Raw genomic sequence first — 20,407 nt, forward strand, 5'->3', positions numbered from 1 at the left:
AGAGAAGCTAAAATCTGTTCCAAACATGAGATATTGTGGGAAAACATGCAAATGAATAAGCAAAGCATGATGCAAAGGGCAGTGGGCTGAACTAAAGAAAAAGAAGCAGAGGAGGATGTAGGGTAAAAAAAAAATTAGTGGGTATCTTACAGGGCAGCTGACTGACTCTAACATATCAGTAACTTCCTTGAGTTATTAATGTTATCTTGTTTTTTTATGCATCTTATTTCAGAAACAGTGGTGATTGAATATGAATCACATTGCAAGTACTATAAGAAAATGAAGTACAAGAAGAACTATAATAGTACTAAGATTTGAATAAATCTTGTAACAAAACAGCCAATGTAGGTAGGTTCTTTATAAAAAAAAAAATGACAGTGGAGTAATCACGGTTTTATAAAGTATTTTTTAAGAAGGATTAAGAATATGCCTACATAGTAATGACTAGAATCTTGTTAAAAAGCAATAAAGAAAATACAAAGGCAAGGAAAGTATTATGGAATTCAATCCATCTTAATTACAACCAAAGGTTGCTTCATCTACATATATCCAGAATATGGAAACTTTTAACTAGTCAAATTTAAAATCTGCAAAATAATTATGTGAGACAGCATAAGGACAATATCACATTCTCAAACAGCAGGACTATATTTTCAGGAAATTTCCATTAGTAATAATTATGATAATTTTCCATTAACTTTGACCAATTTCTTAAAAAAAAAGATTGGGTGTGGTGGTGTAGCCCTATAATCCCAGCTAATCAGGAGTCTGGGGCAGGAGATCACAAGTTCAAGGTCAACTTGTACACTTTAGCAAGACTCTGTCTCAAAACAAAATAAAATGGCTATGTTATGTCAGGATGCAGCTCAGTGGTAGAGCACTATTGGGTTTAATCTCAGTTTGGAAAGAGAGAAGAGGGTGTGGAAGGAGAGAAAGAGAGAGAAAGAGAAAGGAAACAAGCAAGCTGACTGAATAAGAGGTATTTTCCATTACAAGGTAGGTTCATCTACCAGCTAACCTGAATCAAAATTATACACATCAATTTCTATTATTAAAAAGTCTATTTGAATCTCACCTTGTCCTCTCTATCAAAATGATTAACTAATTAACAAGTGTGAAATCACAGCCTGAAACAGAGAAGAAGTGAGGATGTAATTATATTGGAAAATTGATTAGTCTGCTTTATAGTCAACTAGCCCAAATTTGAAATAAAGTATAAAAAATTATTTAGAGCAATTTGAATAACTTTAACCATGTGTATGTTCACAATTATCACTTTGGCCATTATTAAAGAATTTTACTTAGTATTAGAAATATATTATTACTTTGAGCTTGCAAACATCTTAATTTATACTTCCATTTAATGAACTAAGTCCAGCAAACATGGTGTAACTGGCAAGAAAAATTAATTTAGAACTTTGGAGAGACACAATTGTGTATTTATTATTCTCCCTTGAAAGATTTAGCTTGTATACTGAAGACATACTCAGGTGAGTGAGTGTGCAAAAACACACTTATACAAGCACACACATACATTCTTTTGTTGTTAAGAAGATGTGCCGTCACAAAAGAGCCAGGTAAACAATAGTAAACACTGGATTAAACACTCGATTAAACTCCTACAAAGCTAGTACATGTGAACTGTGCCTTTTTATAAACTCATCCTTTATCATTTGAGAATAAGTCAATTTTATAAATTTTAATAATGAAAGCCTAAATAATAATCAAAGGAACTAGCTAGGTTGCAAACTCTTGGTACAATGAAATCATTTTGGTTTCTAGCATGTTAAAAGACTCCAATGTGAATTTACATTAATTATGTTTAAATAATTATAACTGCTTAGTTAATTTTAGTTAATGTATAACTCTATATCAGGAGAACAATATTATACAGTGAAGAGAAATTAACTATGTACAAAATTTGAAACTAGCATGACAGTAAAAACAACACCATGAACTACTATTCGTGTATTGTTTCATAGAACTTTATGATGAAGTAACAGAAATTATTGATAATAATAAAATAAATCAGTTTGATTTAATGTTTTAAAAATATCCAGATCTTTACTTCTAATAAAACCTTCAAAAATAAGTTACAGAAGTAAACACAATATTCTGTTTTATAATCCAAAGAAAATTAGCCAGGCTCCAAAATATTACATAACATATTTATGAAACTTTCAGCTTTAAATATTATTTTTATCATTTATTGTCCTAAAAATGGTATTCTTCAATTCTTGTCTGGTTGATAGGTGCTAGTAATTTGTGCAATTTGTGCAAATTCAGGCACAACTCCCTCTCAATTAAGATAATGTGGACTGACACAACTTTCTTGAAATCCACATGGGGGAACAGACAACCTACATGGTAAAACATCTGCAAAACTTTTTATGAGAAGTAAAACAGGACTATTTAGAAAGGAAAAAGAAAAGGCTTATGGATACAGCATGAGAGCTGTCTCTAAGAAACTGAAAATCTGTCATGTGGAATTGTGGTCCAAATTAGAATCCTGTAATTATCCATTCATCTAACAAGTATGCATTGAGTCCTTCCTATCTGCCAGACCTTGTTCTTGGCACTGGTCATGCAATAGTGAGCAAGAAACACAATATCCCTTTCTTATGGAGCCTACTTCAAGAGGCTAAAACAGAAAACAAACACACAAATAAATAATCAAGAGCATGGCCATTTTATATAGTATAAAGTACAGTGAAGAAAAAAACACCAGTGTAATGCAGCACAAAAGCTTGAGTTTTGAATGGTCAGCAAAGGCTTCTCCAAGGAGAAAATTTTAATCTGAGAATAAAATCAGATGCAAAAACTGGTTATGTAAAGATTTGACAGCAGAACATTCCAGAAAGAGTAATCAAGGAAAACGGCCCTGAAGAATGGAAGTTGCCATGTTGGAAGACTAAAATGAAAGCCAATGTGGCTGGAGAAGAGCAGCACAGGGAATTGGAATGGAATGACTGTGGATTCTCAAAGGTTGTAAATCAAAATGCTCTCTTTCTCACTGGAGTTTCTATGTATTTCTCAATAGAAATATAAGCATAGCCAGGTACTTTACTTCCATAGGAGGAAAGCCCTTGGTGTCCTTGATCTACTTAACTCTGGGTCTCTGCAGAACACTGATGCAAACAACCTTCATTTGGGACAAAGTAACAAGGTTCTGAAATGATAAATTATGAAGAATCCTACAATAGTGGAGAAAGCTACGACTTGTATCAAACAGATCTTGGTTCAAATCTTGATATGGTAGGTTTCAGCCTTTTAATAGGAGGAGCTATTGCCATGCCTTTTCATTCTGATCTGGCCTTGACTTGCCCTATCAATAGAACCCAATGAAAACTGGATTGTGCTTCTTTTAAGCTTCTGCCTCAAAACTACTTGGAATTTCTCCTCTCCCCTTTTTGGAACCAGTAACACTACCTTGTAAATAAGCCCCATATAGCCACTTTGAAGATGAGACCATATGGAGATAACAGACTTGACATGCCTACTGAGGATTCAGACTGCGGAAGAAGGGCCAGTCACCAGTCCACCACCAGCCAGTCTGTCAAGTGACTGAAAATACATGAGTGAAAACTAGTAACACCAGTGGAGCAAGGGCTAGCCAATCCCCTGAGCCCTGACAGCATTGCCAAACTATAGAAACAGAGAAGGTAACTTATTGCTGTTTCGAACTAAATTGTGGGATAATATGATATGTAATAATAGATAAATGATACAAAAATCTTTATGCTTGCTAGCATAGCAAATTAAAAAATGTGTAGCATTGTCTTTGAGATTGTGAGTTAGGCAGAAGCTTAAAAAAACCAAGAGTAGGCTGTTAGTAAATGCTGAAAAAATGTCGAACAAACTGTTAGCAGAGGCTTAAAATGTGCTAAGAAAATTTTTACTGGGGGCTGGGGAAAAAGCCAAAAACATTGTTGGGGATAATTCAAAAATATAAAACATACTTAATGCATTTATGGATCTGACGAAGAAAATTTCTAGACAGAATGCTGGAAGTATCAGTAGAATGTATATAACCAAGTATAATATGAAAATAAAGAGCTAAAGGAGGATATATTTAATTTGCTAAACAAAACTTAGACCAAGTCAAAAAGTGCCAGTGCTGGCTGAGCTAGAAAATAAAGGTATTCTTTATTATAAGTCTCTCCTATATGAAAAAAAGATTTTCAAAGGAAATTATCTTACAGTAAATATTACATCAAGAATGTTTTAGTAAGACTGTTACAACTTTAGGATGGTTCCAGGCAGGTCCTAGTAGAATCTTAGGTAGAAAATAAGAAAATAGGACATCCACTGTGAGTGAGGACTAAAACAACAATTAAAAAGGAAGAGAGGATTGGGGATCTTAACCTTCTTTTCAGGAGTAGGAACATGCTGAGAGTGACTCAGCTGCCAACATGGACCATCACTGACAATTTACTGGGTATGGGGGCAAACCTCAAAATCAACAGCCCAGTGGACAAAGACATAGTAGGTAGGAAAAATAAATGAAGAAATCACTACCAGGGAGCAGAATAGGATCCTAAATAGAAACTTCCCTCATCCCTAGAGTTCAGAGCCCTGAAAAAGTGCTAAACTATTTCAAAATTGCTATGGACATTTGAATGCTATGTGTCTTCCATTTCTCCTATTCCTGAATGAGAGTAGTGTGGTTGGCTTGACCCTGGTGTTTTATGTTGGGAGTATGGGGAACAGATGACTTGTTTCAAAGTAACTTCAGATGCATTGGGACCCAGTGAGGTCACAAGGTCATGGAAGTTCAGCCTAATGTCATTAATCAAGGTATTTTAGTTTCTTAGAAAGAGTTGGATGTACTTTTGCTTGTGGGAAGAATATAAAATTATTATTAGTAGAGGACAAGTGAAGACTGTTTGGAAAGGTGGCTGCAATCTGTACGCCTGTCCCTTTGTGATATGATTTGTGATTCTTTTGTCAATAATGGATGGTAGGATGGTATTTACCTATTTCTTGAATATAAACTGATTGTGTGACTTGCTTTGATCAAAAGAATAGTAAGAGCAACACTGAGTGCTTTAGAGTCCTCATCTCAATAGGTCTTATAGCTTCCATTCTTGTTCCCCTTAGAACATTGCTACTACCTTGTGAACAAGTCCAAACTAGCCTTCTTGATAATGAAACACCGTAAGGAAAGAAAGACAATGAAGAGACAGAGAGGAACTCAGCAATTACAGCAATCCCACCTGAGGCTCCAGATTCCTTACAATACTTTGCCAGTCTCCAGGCATCCACCAGAGGACTACAAATGCATGAATGAGCCCTGAAGACACAATGTGAAGCAGAAGAGCTGTCCACATGAGCTCCGCCCAAATTTCCAACATATATGATTGTGAGTAAATAGGTAGTTGTGTTGAGTCCTGGGTAATTTATTTAAATTTCTCAGCCCATTACTTCATCTGAAAACAAAACAATATCGAGCTTACAGGGATATTGTGTGAATTAAGCAAGATAAATTATGAAAAACATTTAGTCTGTGCATTCTAAGCACTGGATAAATGGTAGTGAATATGTGAATAACAATGACAACTATGGCAACCATAACAACCTATACTGTTGAACAATATGTTCACAATAGTGATCTAGAAGCAACTTTGGATAGAAACTAGAGTCTCCCAGGCCAAAGTTTTTTTCTGTGCACTATACTTTCTGTCAATAATTGTTAGCCATTCTTTAGGGTATTTTTTTTTGTATTTTTTGTACTGGGGGGGTGGGCAGACTGTGTTTTAAAATCAATTTATTCGTATTAAATTGCACTAATTCATTACATAATTTTTCAGAGAGCAGAATTATAGATGAAACTCATGAGAAGGCTGATTTGGAGTCAATAAAATAGATCTTTCCATAGCTATCACAGGCTGCATCGCCTTAAAAATGTAGTATATTCCTTGTCACTATAAGTGTCCATGAGCAGGTCACATTTCTTCTGTCAGGACTACTGATGCATGAGCTTACATAATTGGGCCAGATGATTTTTATGTCTTTTCCTAATATGTGGTACTCTTTCTGTTTTCTCAATAATCCTCTGCATTTTAAAGGCTTATTCAACAACCTAAGTCTTAAAGTATAATCCATGCATGTAGAAATTTCACTGACATTTTCATCTTTAGACTGGTGCAGATGTACTACAGAAACAAGATAGGATATGAAAATTTTTGAATTGGCCTTTTCACCTTTGATTTAGATCAATACTCAGAATAGTCAATTGTTTTATGTGTTAACTATCTGTTCATATGGCTGGGGAAAAACTCAATATGATGGTGACAAAAATCTATTTATTCATTTATTAATTCATTTATCCAATGAATATTCATGAAACATTTATCAAACCTTCCTATAAACTAAGCATTGTGCTGTGTAGTATAAGGTTGTATTTTACAGAAATAGCTACAATCAATACTTTGACACCAAAGAAATAATGAAGAGTCTTAAATATTTGGGGGTTTTTAGTTTTCTGTATTTTATGTATTAGAGACCCATTTTACCTACCTATTTACCTAATCATTTAATACTTATTACAATGTTACATATTCATTCAAGACTTTTTCTTACTAAAAATTACAATATATACGTACATTTGGAATACAGAATATGAGTTCTCAGGACACAATTTAGAGTCATGATTAATAAAAAAAACGTTTTGATCCATTTCCTATCAATATAATGTGAACAGAGATCATGGGATTATTTTATGTGAAGTCCAAAACATTTCTAGTACTCCTAGTTAAAAAGAGCACCTCTCTGTTTTGTCATGTTAGTTTAGCTTTAATTAAATTTGACAGGTTGATTTCTCTCCCATCTTTTTAATTTAAATTTGAACTGAATATTTATTTATGCAATATAATTTTATTTTAAATATTATTTTATCATTCTTAAAAAACAAATAGAATATCAAGAAAAGCAATTTAGTTATTTTGGGAAATTTTTAGACTGATTTGGAATGGAAGAATATAGTTAATAAAAGCCATCTTTGATGTTATTTAACACAAAAGCAAACATAGATCTTTTTATATTTGACATTAAAAATCTGATCATTTGCCTCCCTAAAGAAAGCACATACAGTTTTTATACAGACTGCACAGTAAAGAATAATAATATTTCTGTTTACTGAGATATCAACTGGCATTTCACTGTAAGTCAATGGTCTATCGTTGCTACAGCGTATTAGACCTCAATCTGGCATCTACAAATGTCAAGAGTATAAAAAAAATATAGGATGAAAATCAAAAGCATGTTCTGAACTCCCACAAAAAAAAAAAAGGGAAACAAAGTTCACCTAAACGTATTTGCTGCAGAAATCAGTGCAATATTCAGCTGTCAATCTAGAAAAACAAGGGAGCCACACTGTCAGTAGGACAGGATAATAAAATTTCCAGCAGATGTTCAGGCAGGGCTCTAATTTTTTACTGAACTCCCTTGGTAAGCATTTAATTTCTTTATCATATGCAGGCTCGGCAAATTGTACTTCATCAAAACTGTATTGTGAAATATTAATATTTCATATGATAACAAAACTCCATAGACTAACCTTTGTCATATGAAAAGCATCCAAATTTCAAATGTCAAGATTCTGAATTTTAATACATTTTAAATAGATTCTTGAATTGGCATAATAAATTATAATAAGACTAATCTCAATTGGTATGCTATAATTTCACACAAATGTATAGTACATATAATGCTTTAATAGATGTCTTTGGTAAAAGTCTGCAGAAAAGAAAAACAAATAAAATGGTGTATGCTACAACATTTCATCAGTAAGAAATTCATAATACATAATTATATATTTGTAATATTTAATCACTAATTAGGGACAATATAAAAAAAATATAGTTCTTTATCAGGAAAATGGGATATTCTGCATACTTATGTATAGGAAGTGATCTTTTTTGAAAATGACGTTATATAAATGCAAGGTAGCTTTGTTATTTTTGTCATTTAAAAATCAGCAAAATGTGTTTAAAATAGTCTTTGCACATTATTTTTTTTGTATTCACTAGCAAAAGAAGTAGGAAGTCTGAAAAGCCCTCCTTCTTTATGTTTCATGTGCCAAATTTAATTTGCATTTGTTCATAACTCTCCTTTTGAACCAGCATCACAGACTTCTGAATTGATAGATTAAATTTAAATTGGAGGTTTAGGAGAAAGTTAGCTTACACATTTATTTCTGCTGGTGATCCTAATAAAGGCAAGTGCTCCTGGGTTACTGAAAGACACAGCATCACAAATCAATGCATGTCACCAACAGAGGAAAGACTGATGTTTCTGATTAATCAGAACTCAATTTCTGCAAGCAAAGAAAATCCAAAGCAAATTCCTTTTTGCCTAATTCTTCACTTATACCTGTTTAAACCCATATTTCAGTTTTCACATATGTATTCTAAAATAGCATAACAGGTATAGTTATTCAATGCTATCTGAGACTGTTTTCCTCAACAGATTGAACATTTGATTACGGTTCTCCAGTAACTCTTAAAGGATGGGTTGAAAAAAGACAAATATACTATTAATATTCTACAAGATTGTAAATAATTTATTCATGATATTCTAAAGTGGAATCCAGTTTATTCTGTTCATTTTTACACTTTGTTTAATGAAAGGCTTTCTAAAGAGTCAGTTGATTTATTTGAATAAAACATCTTTGTATTTAAATATAAAAATCTTTAAGAAATATGTTTTCTCAGCACTGATTTTTCTAAGTTTTGAAGATTCATTCTATGGATTTTCTTGACCACACTTATACATAGCATCTTGTAAAGCTGTCAGAAGAAGACAGCTGTAATGTTTTACCCATAATAATGCCAACTATTGATCCTAGTAAGAGAAGAAAGAGGGAGAGAATGTGCTTAATGGGGCATGTTTGTTCTCTATTATTTTCTTTGCCTAAGGATAAGGCTGGTTTAAATAATGATACTCTTTCCTTAGTTGCTAGATTCACACATTCTTATACATTAATTATTACTAACTACCAGTTAGTACTAAATACACTGAGTGGCTTAGCAACTAAAATTTTTATCAATAAATGGCCTAAGAAATGTTAAATTCTGCTGCTGTCTTCTGATTTAAAGCCATCTATGGATATCACATTCCACTGCATAAATGGTCCTACTCTGAAAAAATGCATACACATGGTTTGTGTACTTCAGATAACCAATCTCAACTTTAATATGTAGTTTATTTCCTACTAAGTATGTCCACTTGTGGTCTGGGTAGACTGATAATATCTCATGAAACTCAGGGTATCTGTTTATTTGAAAAACTTACTATATTCAAAATCATGAAGAATCTTATTACAAACAACAACAAATATAGTGAGGGATTCTTTTTACATTAACTGGACCCCAGAATTTTGTATAAACCAAATTCATGGTCTCCTTAACTTCAAGTTGAAGCATATGTATACACATCTAAAAATCACAAAACAATAATATCACAAAACAATTAATGTCAAAAAACAATTAAAAATAGAACTAACATATAATCCAGTAATCCTAGTATTTGTTATATATCTAAAACAAATAAAATCAATATGTCCAAAACGTCTGCACTTCCATGTTCATTGCAGCACTATTCACAGCAATCAAGAAATGAGAACAACATAAGTCCATTGGTAGTATGTAAAATGGAATATACTGTTCATCCATAAAATGAAGGATAGCCTATCATTTTCATCCATGCAATGACATGGGTGGTACTAGGGATCATTACATTAAGTGAAATAAGCTAGATATAAGCAAACAAGTATTTCATGATTTCACTCATATGTTAAAAAAAGTTTATCTCATAGAGACTGGGGGTAGAATGGTGGTTACCAGAGGCTGAAGAGTGTTGGAGAAAAGGAGAAAGGACGGGGAGGGTTGATTAATGGATACTAAGCCACAGTTAGATAGAAGTTCTGGAGTACTACATTGCATAGTAGGATGACCATAGAAAACAATAATGTACTGTGTATTTGAAAGAAGAAAGAAATTTGATTATTTTAACCATTAAGAAACCATAAATGTTTGAAGAGATAGATATATTTAGCCTGATTTAAACATTACACAACATATACATATATCAAAACATTACATAGTATTCTATTAATATGTATAATTTTCATGTGTTTCAATAAAGAAAAAATGAAGAGTATATGGTTAAGTGAAAAATCACTTTTATAATATTTATACTTTTGATGCTTCCTATACAATACAAAATGAGAAATATATGCGATACCCCTGTTTCCACAGAATAGATGGGCTGAAAGGAAGTTAAAGCCTATTGTGTTATGACAATATATAGTTAATAGTTTAATAGTCATTATATCTTGGTCATTATACTCACATTATATATTATTTATGCCTTAATTAAAGTACATACTAAACATTTAGGCAAAACTTCAAAAATATATTCTTACCTTATCAAGAGAGAAAGTTTTGGTCAAGGCAAAAGCCCATCCAGCTTCAAAAGCTCTTCGGATCATTGCAGAGTTGGTAGCTGGGGTTGCACTAGCAAGACCAAAAGGATTTATAAACTTCAATCCAGCCATTTCCACACTAATGTCCACCAGATCAATAGGAGTGTAAAAGAGGGGTAGTTCGGGCTTGGCAGAAACTGAAGCTCCATATTGTGACTGCAAAAAAACAAACAAAGAGTCAATAATTGCTATATCACATCTGAATTATCTATATAATTGTTTTATAAAAATCACTTCAACATAGCATTTGAATTCATATAGATTACATCAGTCTGTTTACAATGATGAAAACTGGCTACAAGTCAGTTAGCAGTGAACCAAATTCATATGTAATTATCATTCTTTTCTAATTTAAAAGGCAGTATAGAGAGTATTAACAAATAAAAATCAATTAAACAAACACACAACTCTATTTAAAACATACTGAGTTTCAAACACAAAAGGGAATAATTTTAGAATTTATCTCCCTGGTTCCATTAACACAGCTTCTTTGTACTTAATTTATGAAAATGTCTTAGTGCTCAGAGATATGGGCAACAGAAAGTCAGAGGCCTAAATTCAATTTCCAGTAATCTCACTACTGCTTATGTGATTTTAGGAAGCCACCTAACATGTCCCTGTGTTTTTTCCTCTATAGTTTTCAGTAAAGCAGTAGGAATGCCAGCTGCCTAATTTCCTGCCCCATGGGGATATTGGAAAATGCAGGAAATGATAAGCCAGAGGGAGACATCTAATTGGGAAAGTGGATAATGTACTCACGTGCATTAGGGGAGTTTGTTTTTTTTTTTCAGAAACCAAACAGGTAACAAACAATTTATGTCAAAATCTTAAGTTGGCACTAAAAACTGCACACTAACTTTGGTTAAAGGATCATGTAATAAGGCTACCTTGCAGTATAACTGTAACTGACATGAATACATATGTATATGGTACACTGAAGCATAGTAGTAGTTTCCTAAATGTCCTTTCCTCCCTTTCTCCTCTTCCTCATTTCCTGTCCCTCCCTCCCTCCCCCGCCCCTTACTTTTTTTCTCTGTTTATCTCTGAAAGACAAATAATACTGGAAAATACAAAAAAAAAAAGGATGAATTTTCTCAGCCAAAGTAGTTACTGAATGGATAGGGCTAGTTAATTCAAAAGTAGAACTTCTTTCTCTTGTGAATCATCACTCAAAAGAAAAGTTATTTGAGCAGAACTTTAATTTTATAGGAGTGTGTCTTGTGTAGATAAAGATTTCCATGACTTGCATAGAAATTACTTCTAGGCCTTCACCATTTATAATGCAAAGTAAAGTTCACTTAATATGTAAAAACGCATCCAACTTGCCAATTGAAAGACTATTATGTTTCCAGTCTTGCAAAAACATGCTTCATGGTTTCCAGCCTTCAACTGTGGCAGACACGTACAGCCAGGGATATGCTGGGTTTCCAGGATATTGTTTTTTCTTTATTCCCCTCACCTTTTTTTTGTGTGTGTGTATGTGTGTGTGTGTGTGTACACGTGTGTCTCTAGGGATGGAACCCAGGACATCCCACATGCAAAAGCACTCTATCATTGAGGTACATCCCCAGACCTACAAGGCAAATTTCTGAGTATTTGATAGTCAATATGTGAACATAATTTCTCCTGCCCTCACAAAGAACTGCAGTACCATTAAAAAGATTACGAAAAAGAAAATAGCTACAATGTATAATATAGGGAATTGGAGATTGGAAATTTATGGGGTGTGTATATGTGCATGTTTGTGTCCATGTAGGTATGTACAAGATGGACATGGGAGACAACCACTTTTGGTTGATATTTGCTTGTTTTGGGTACTGGGGATTGAACCCAGGGTATGCTAGCACTGAGCTATATGCCCAGTCCTTTTTACTTTTTGAGTTCCGGACAAAGTCTAAGTTGCTAAGGGCCTAAGTTGCTGAGGCTGGCATCAAACTTATAATCCTCCTGCCTCAGGCTCCCTTCACTGGGATTACAGGCACGTACCACCACATCTAGCTAGAAAATCACTCTTGATAGTATTTTCTTAGCTCTGTGTTACCATTATTTAAATTGAATCAAGCAAGTTTTAGGTTACACTAATGAGTAATTCCCTGATATGAGAGGAAGAGATTAGAAAACACTGGGAAAATTTTAGAAATAACTTCCTTATGTTCAGAATCTCAGAAACAGAAACAACCCTGGGCACCCCTGTGTCTAATATCCATAGCAGAGATACATGTGGTCCTACATACTTTATTAGATAAAATGAATGACACTACAAGTTTTCCTCTCTTTTTTTATGGCTATTTACTGAAATATGTAACCTCTTTAATCTTACAGATGAATTTAGTTTGTTTAAAGTGGTAGCTATATATGGCATTAGGCAACAGCAAATAGGTAGGTATATGTCTGGCTCAACTTGCATTGGCTAATTTGTGTAGTTTTAAATAAATAGATCATTGTCAAAAAATCCTTAAGATTATAAACTTAATAATTAGAAAAAAATGATTTGGACAAGATTTTGCAAGATTTACCTTAGGTTTGAAACAAAACAAAACAAAATGCAATATACCAAATCACACAAGTAACAAAATGTAAACATACACATACATACAAAGTCTTTCACATGAGAAGTACATTTCTCATAAAATACACATTTTATTTATAAAATTGTTACTGCTGTGCATTTGTGCATGATATAACCTAAAACTCTGATGTAACAGGTCTGCATGTAATTTTGGCTTCTTGGTTCTTTGTTGCAAAGAAATGCTGCTCCCCTTTGTCCTCTGGCTTAGGGAACTCAGAGTCTCAATTTCCAATCTCACCACAGGCTAATTTTTCCCAAATCTCAAATGAAAACTCCAATTTGGGATTTCTTAGAAACTTCAAACATTCAAAGGTGGACATTTGGCCCTACTTCCAATTCAACTTTAAAATGTATCTGTGTATTCCTTCCTAAAAAATGTGCATACAGATTTTCAATATTTTCAGACAATACCATCTTTCTAGTCATCCAATAGTGTTAATAAATCACATATATCTTAAAAAACAAACCAGATATCAACCAATAGAGACTAGTTCCATGACAGTTTACCCTACAAGGGAATGCTTGCTAGCATCAAAAACAACAAGAGGAAATTAATGTATTGCCATGAGAGTTTTGTTATATACTCAGACAAGTATGAGGTGACACTATATATAAATGTACAGGTTTCAGTAAATATATACATGTAAACATCTCTCTTTATCCATCTATCACCAAGTGTACACATCAATATAATGAGCAAAATTATTTCTCAGAATAAAAGTTTAGATGACTTATGATTTTAGAATTTTGCTTAATGTATTTTTCATGTTTTCAGTAATAGACCCAATTGTTTTAGTCAGCTTTTTCATAGCTGTGACTAAAGGATCTAACCAGAACAATTTTAAGGAGGAAAAGTTTATTTGTGAGATTCAGAGGTGTTAGTCCAGAGCAGGTCGCTCCATTCTACAGAGCTCGAGGTGAGGCTAAACATCATGGTGGAAGAGTGTAGCAGAGGCAAGCAGCTCATATGGTGGTCAGGAAGCAGAGAAAGAGACTCCTCTCTCCAGATACAAAATATATACCCCATAGCTATGCCCCCAATTCCTACCTCCTCCAGCTACAACCTACCACTTCAATTAACACAGTTAATCCCTATCAGGGGATTAATTCCAATATGTGTGAACACTTTTATTCACATGAATTAAGATTCTCACAATCCTAATATTTTTCCTCTGAACCTTCTTGCATTGTCTCACATGTGAGCTTTGGAGGGTACACCTCACATCCAAACCATAACAATTTACATGAGATATTAAAAAGTAGATTAAAATAAGTTTTTAAACTTTTGCATTATTAATTGACAATTTATAATCACATACATTTATGGGGTACAAAATAATGTTATAGTCTATGAATATGATATGGGATAATTAAATCAAGTTAGGGACATGCTCATCACCTCAAATACTTAACTTTTTTGTGATAAGAGCATTTGAAATTTATTATTAGCAATTCTCAAATGCAAAATACTCTTAATTATCTTCAACATGCTAGTACAATATATTTCAAAAATACTTCTCCTGTTTGAGATCTGGCACCCATTGACCACCACTTGCCCCTTTTTCCATCCCCTAACTTCTGTTAACTACCATTCTACTCTCTTTTCTGAGTTCAGTTGTTCTTGGTTCCACACACGAGAACATGTAGTATCTTTTTCTCTGTGCCTGGCTTACTTCACTCCACACAATGCTGTCCAGTTTAACCTAAATTTTCACAAATGACATAATTTCTTATTTTGCTTTTTTAAAAAAAGATTCCAATATGTGTGCACACATTTATTCATCAATCAGTTGAGGGACAGTTAGGTTGATTATATAACTTGCCTATAGTGAACGGAACTTCTATGCACATGAGAGTACAGGCATCTCTTTGACATACTGATTTCAATTATTGGGAGTAAATACTTAGGAGTAGAATGGCTAGATCAATAGAAATTCTATTTTTTTAAAGGAACCTCCCTCCATACAATTTTCCACAAGATGGGCTAATTTACATTTCCACCAACAATGTGCAATGATCCCCTTTTCTCCATAGCCTCAGCAATACTTCTTATCTTTCATGTTTTTGATAATAGCCAGTTTACAGGAATGAGATGGCATCTCACTGTAGTTCTTTTTTTTTCTCATTTAATATTTTATTTTATTTTTTTTTAATTTTTTATTGTTGGTTGTTCAAAACATTACATAGTTCTTGATATATCATATTTCACACTTTGATTCAAGTGGGTTATGAACTCCCATTTTTACCCCGTATACAAATTGCAGAATCACATCAGTTACACATCCATTGATTTACATATTGCCATACTAGTGTCTGTTGTATTCTGCTGCCTTTCCTATCCTCTACTATCCCCCCTCTCACTGTAGTTCTAATTGCATTTCTCTAGTGATTAGGAATAGTAATCCATATATATATATATATATATATATATATATATATATATATATGGATTACTATTCCTAATTACTATGTATGTATATATATATACATACATACATATATATATATACACACACACACACACACACACACACACATACATACATTGGCCATTTGTATGTCTCCTTTGAGAAATGTCTACTTAGTTCCTTTGTGTGTTTTTAAATTATTTTTTTCTTGCTCCTATATATTTTGAATATTAACCCCTTACTGGATATATAAGTTGAATATATTTTCTCTCAATCCATAGATAAACTTTGAAAACCACTGTTTTCTTTGCAGCACTTCTTGAACTTTTTATTTTGGCATAATCTCATTTGTCTATTTTTGTTTTTCTCAAATGTGCTTTTCAGGTCAAATTCAGAATATCTTTGCCCAGATGAATGGCATGTGGTTTCCCGCTGTTTTCTTCCAGTACTTTTTTAAGGTTTTTAGTCCCACATTTAAGTCTTCAGTCCATTTTGAATGGATTTTTGTGTACGGTGTGAGGTAGTATCCCTTTCTATTCTTCTGTATGTGGATATACAGTTTCTCTAAAATCATGTATTGAAGTGACTCTCCTTTCCCAAATGCATATTTCTTGAAAATCATTTGACCATACACATGTGGGCTCATTTCTGGACTCCCTATTCTGTTACATTGGTAGGTGTTCCTTTTCTTTCTTTCTTTCTTTCTTTCTTTCTTTCTTTCTTTCTTTCTTTCTTTCTTTCTTTCTTTCTATTCATAGCTTGCTTAAAGTAATTTTTGAAAAGAAGCAATAATACTCTAAAACCCATTAAGCGAAGATCCAGGTAAAGAGCCTGCTCATTAGTGTCCTCCAAGATGGCTCTGAATTGACATTTCAGTGACATTATTATTTCTAAAAGTTAAAAAAAAATACAGAACTCGAGCAGCTAAAGAAATGATCTACTTTAAAAGCTTTATCTTACCAAGAGAAAACCAAAGGAAGGTAAGTGGATAACAGTAAGTTACTCAGTGGCAAAACCACCACAACTTATATATGTTTTCTCTATTGTTGCTGATGATTGTAAGTCACCCTTTAGAAACAAAATCTTTCAATCATTCTTTCTCAGCCTCTTTGGTTGCTCAACATACACTTAATGGGAAAAAACCAACAAAAAACAAAAGAAAACTGAAAAGAAAAGAATGTAAAGTCATAAAGAACTGAAGTGAGGATGGTAAAAATAGCATTTAAGGAAAATCTAGATGTCCAGCTCTTAGAGCATAAAAATAAGGAGTAACATTGCTATTTTAGAAGCTTTTGCCAGACATGTGAGACTTTGAAAATGAGAGAGATGTCTAAAGATCATTTTCTTTTATAGTTTGCTTTTTTCCCCCCTCAGGATTTTTTTTTTTTTTTCCTGGAGAGACTGAGTAAAGATTTTGGTCACTTAAAATACAATTCTAAAAATAACTTGATGGTATAGATTTTGAGAAGTCCCAAATTTATAGAGGCTACACTTAAATGTTCTCATTTCATTCCCATCTGCAAACTTCTTTGAGGTCCTTCACTACAGAATAAACAATAAACTGCTTATATTATATAATCCCAATTTTGACATTGGTTCTTCACCCTCTACTCTTACTAATCTCACTTTATACCATTTTTTATAAAGCATATATTCTTATGCTTCAGTTTATTAAAATATTTTCAATATTTAAAAATATCATTAATGCATCTATGTATCTGGACTTTTTTCATGAAGTACTTGGTTTAAATGCTTTGAAATTTTCAGTTAAGCCTTCCAGATTCAGTCCAGCTGTGATTTCTACTGGGAAACTTATATAGCTCTGCACAAGTAAAATTATTTCTGTTTAATATTCTGTACTTGTGATATATATATATATATATATATATATATATATATATATATATATATATATATATCCTGCTTAATTTAATTTCAGTACCTAGCATAAGACTTGGCAGAAAGATACTCACAATATTTGTTAAATGTATTAGACTAGAAACCTTGGAAACTTAGCCTCTTTTTCACATCAGTTTCCAGTAAGGTGATAATGAATGTAGATGAAATAATCATTAACTTTATTCCAAATATGCGAAAGTCCATTATTCCATGATTCTAATGTAAAGATTCTCCAAAGAGCCATCTAGTGGGAATAGTCAGTAACTGCTCTGGGTTTGTAAGTCACGGTGCTATATAAATATACACATTCTATAATTCAATAACATAAAGTGAGATAAAGATTCACCAACCTCACAATTTTGCTAGGATCCTACCTAAAGTATAACATTTTTATACATTCCTTGACTTTTTACTTCTAGTTTATAATGGACAACCAATTGGTCATAAGCAACAGAAACTAGCCTCAGATGGTTATTATGAGGATACAGAACAATCTCATGAAATTCAAGCAGGAATGTGGCGGGACCTCCAGAAAAGGCTAAAATTCTCAAGGAAAGCCATAAGATCCAGCTCTTTCTTTTCTTTTCTTCATGCCTCTCCCATCTTACATAAGCATTATTTCTCCAAAACAGAAATATCCTCAATGTTAGAAAATAATGAATGTTTTTCATGATGGTTTGATTTGAGGACACACATACAGCACATATACCCACATATTGAAAAAAAGAACTTATCAAAAATATAAATCCATTCCTTTCTCTCTCCAATTGGCTTCCCCTACTTCTTTATCCATATTGATTGATATTACATTGGTCCAGCCCATTCATTTTCTACTTTAAACGTAAGAAACATCAGGAGAGTTTTAAAAATTCTGATGTGAACACCAAGTACCCTTCAAACAATGATTACATTATAATTTATTGAGTGGGACCCAGACATTCTTAACAATCTCTTCAAAGAATCACATTGTACACAGAAGGCTGAGAACCACTTCTCTGGTCATATGAATTCTCTTTCCAATTCCTAATTCTCAAGGGAGGGACACAGTCTTGGCCATGACTGTGTTAGATGTCTACCTTATTCAGCTAAGTGGCTACTAAGGGTCTGTGCAAGGACACAAAATATCGTGGAAGCTGGGCAGATACTCTAAAAGGTGCTCTCGTGGAGCCCCCATCTGCTTATCAAGAATCATAGCCAGTAAGCACAAACACATTGTGTAAAAGCCAAGGCCTACTGTAAAAATAGGACACTAAGTACATCCTGCAAATCAATGAGACACTTGTCCAAGTAAGACTTTGTGCCAGAACCAGTGATTGGTATTTTCTATTTATTCCCTTTGTGAAAATTGTGACTCTTGAAAGAAGGCCTTATTCTCTTATGAAAGATGAAGAAAGTGAGATTCAAGGAAAGTAAATAACTTTTTGCTCTTTCTAAAGTAAGCAATTAATAAATGGTACATGAAGACCTGACTCAGATCTTAGACCTACTACAATATATCAAGCTATCTCCATCTTATATAAACATTGTTTTTCTGAAATATTAATATCCTCAAAACTAGAAACTAACCTGCAAGTTTTCCGAGATTTGATTGCGCACACACACAGAGCACATATACAAACACACTGAACAAATCTTATTAGAAATAGAAGGTATATACTATTCAAATATTACTATAATTAATCATAGTGCCTTTAATTTGAGAATACAAGTAAAAATAAGTAGAGTCTTACACTATAAATACCTCACATTTGACCAGTTTATTATCATCCTTCATCTTGGGAAACTTTTATTTTACCTGGTTGGGTCATGGAATTTTAGCAGAGACATTTGCATATAAAATGGTTATGCTGTTGGGGAAATGCAACTCACATTGCAATGATGTCTATCAATTGCATTTTCCCCTAATTTGATTTAAAAGAATGATTCTTTTCTTAAAAATGAGAAAAGAACTACTGAAATGAAGACTATTGGTAGTACTATATTTGATTGAAGGTGAAGAAATCATCACTACTATGTTCCCTAAGATTTAACATCATCAAACAGCTTTTGCTTACTCATTTATTTATATACCATTGTGGTATAACTACAATGGACTCTCTCTTGGGATACAGATGCTCTAGAAGCACACATCTGAGATTACTTTAAGGCACAGAATAAATAACACATGTAGCTACTTAGATTAATTCATTGGTGGATTAATGCATCAATTAACTGCAGATCACTTACTTTACCCTCATAGAAAACAACTACTGAGGAGAGAAACCTTAAAGAAAGAAATTAATTTGGATTAGCTACTTCCATGATGGAAAGGCTAGGTCCAATGACTATAATTATAATATACAATCAGATTTTATTTCTCCATTTTGAGAAATTACTACTTATAATGAAAACTTTAGAAAAGATATGAGACTACAGAAAATTTTCTTCAGAATAATGATCCCATTTTATTAAATTCTTTAAAGAATTCTATTCACATTACCTTTTAACTGAATGATTATAACTTGGGCATAGAATAAGGCTAGAAAATTAAATTACATTAATTTAAATACAGGTTGTCTTTTTCCATCTAAATAAATCTATCACCACCCCAACCAACCAGCTATTTAGCAACTGAAGGTAGTATCATGCAAGTTTCTTCCTCTTCAACAATAAAATATGATTACCTCCTTAGTTCTTCCTGTTTATCAAAAACCAAAAGTCTACATTTTATTTTTGGTGTCTCTTCTCTCTCATTTCCCATTTATTTTCTTCCAGAAATCGTTAGATTTCTGTTATTACCTCTAGGGACTATTTCTTATTGGTTCCCCCATTTTCCTTGTCTCATACTTAAATCCATTCTTTACTTTGTACCAGAGCAGCCCTTTAAAAACAAATTTGACATGATCAAAACTGCATTAGTTTTTTAATGGAAGTTATTAATATTCAAATGTTTTATTTTAGCCTACGTGAAGTAATCCTGTCTATCTAAACTTATCTTACGCCACTTTGTGTAAACTTACATATCAAGTAAACATATACATCAAATACACAGATCACATAGCATGT

The 20,407-nt window shown here is 33.0% G+C and overlaps 1 protein-coding gene across 1 annotated transcript in view; it reads right to left on the reverse strand.

Annotated features, from left to right (window-relative positions):
- Positions 1 to 20,407, reverse strand: part of Dpyd (dihydropyrimidine dehydrogenase) — an 822,495-nt gene that overhangs the window by 407,352 nt on the left and 394,736 nt on the right. The window contains exon 13 of the mRNA XM_046462335.2: positions 10,427 to 10,642. Coding sequence (XP_046318291.1) covers positions 10,427 to 10,642 — 216 coding nt within the window. The remainder of the gene's footprint in view (positions 1 to 10,426; positions 10,643 to 20,407) is intronic.

The sequence above is a fragment of the Marmota monax genome, unplaced genomic scaffold (assembly GCF_021218885.2).
Source record: "Marmota monax isolate L192 unplaced genomic scaffold, Marmota_monax_Labrador192_F-V1.1 WCK01_AAM20220418_F8-fsc00070, whole genome shotgun sequence".
NCBI classification, from domain to species: domain Eukaryota; kingdom Metazoa; phylum Chordata; class Mammalia; order Rodentia; family Sciuridae; genus Marmota; species Marmota monax.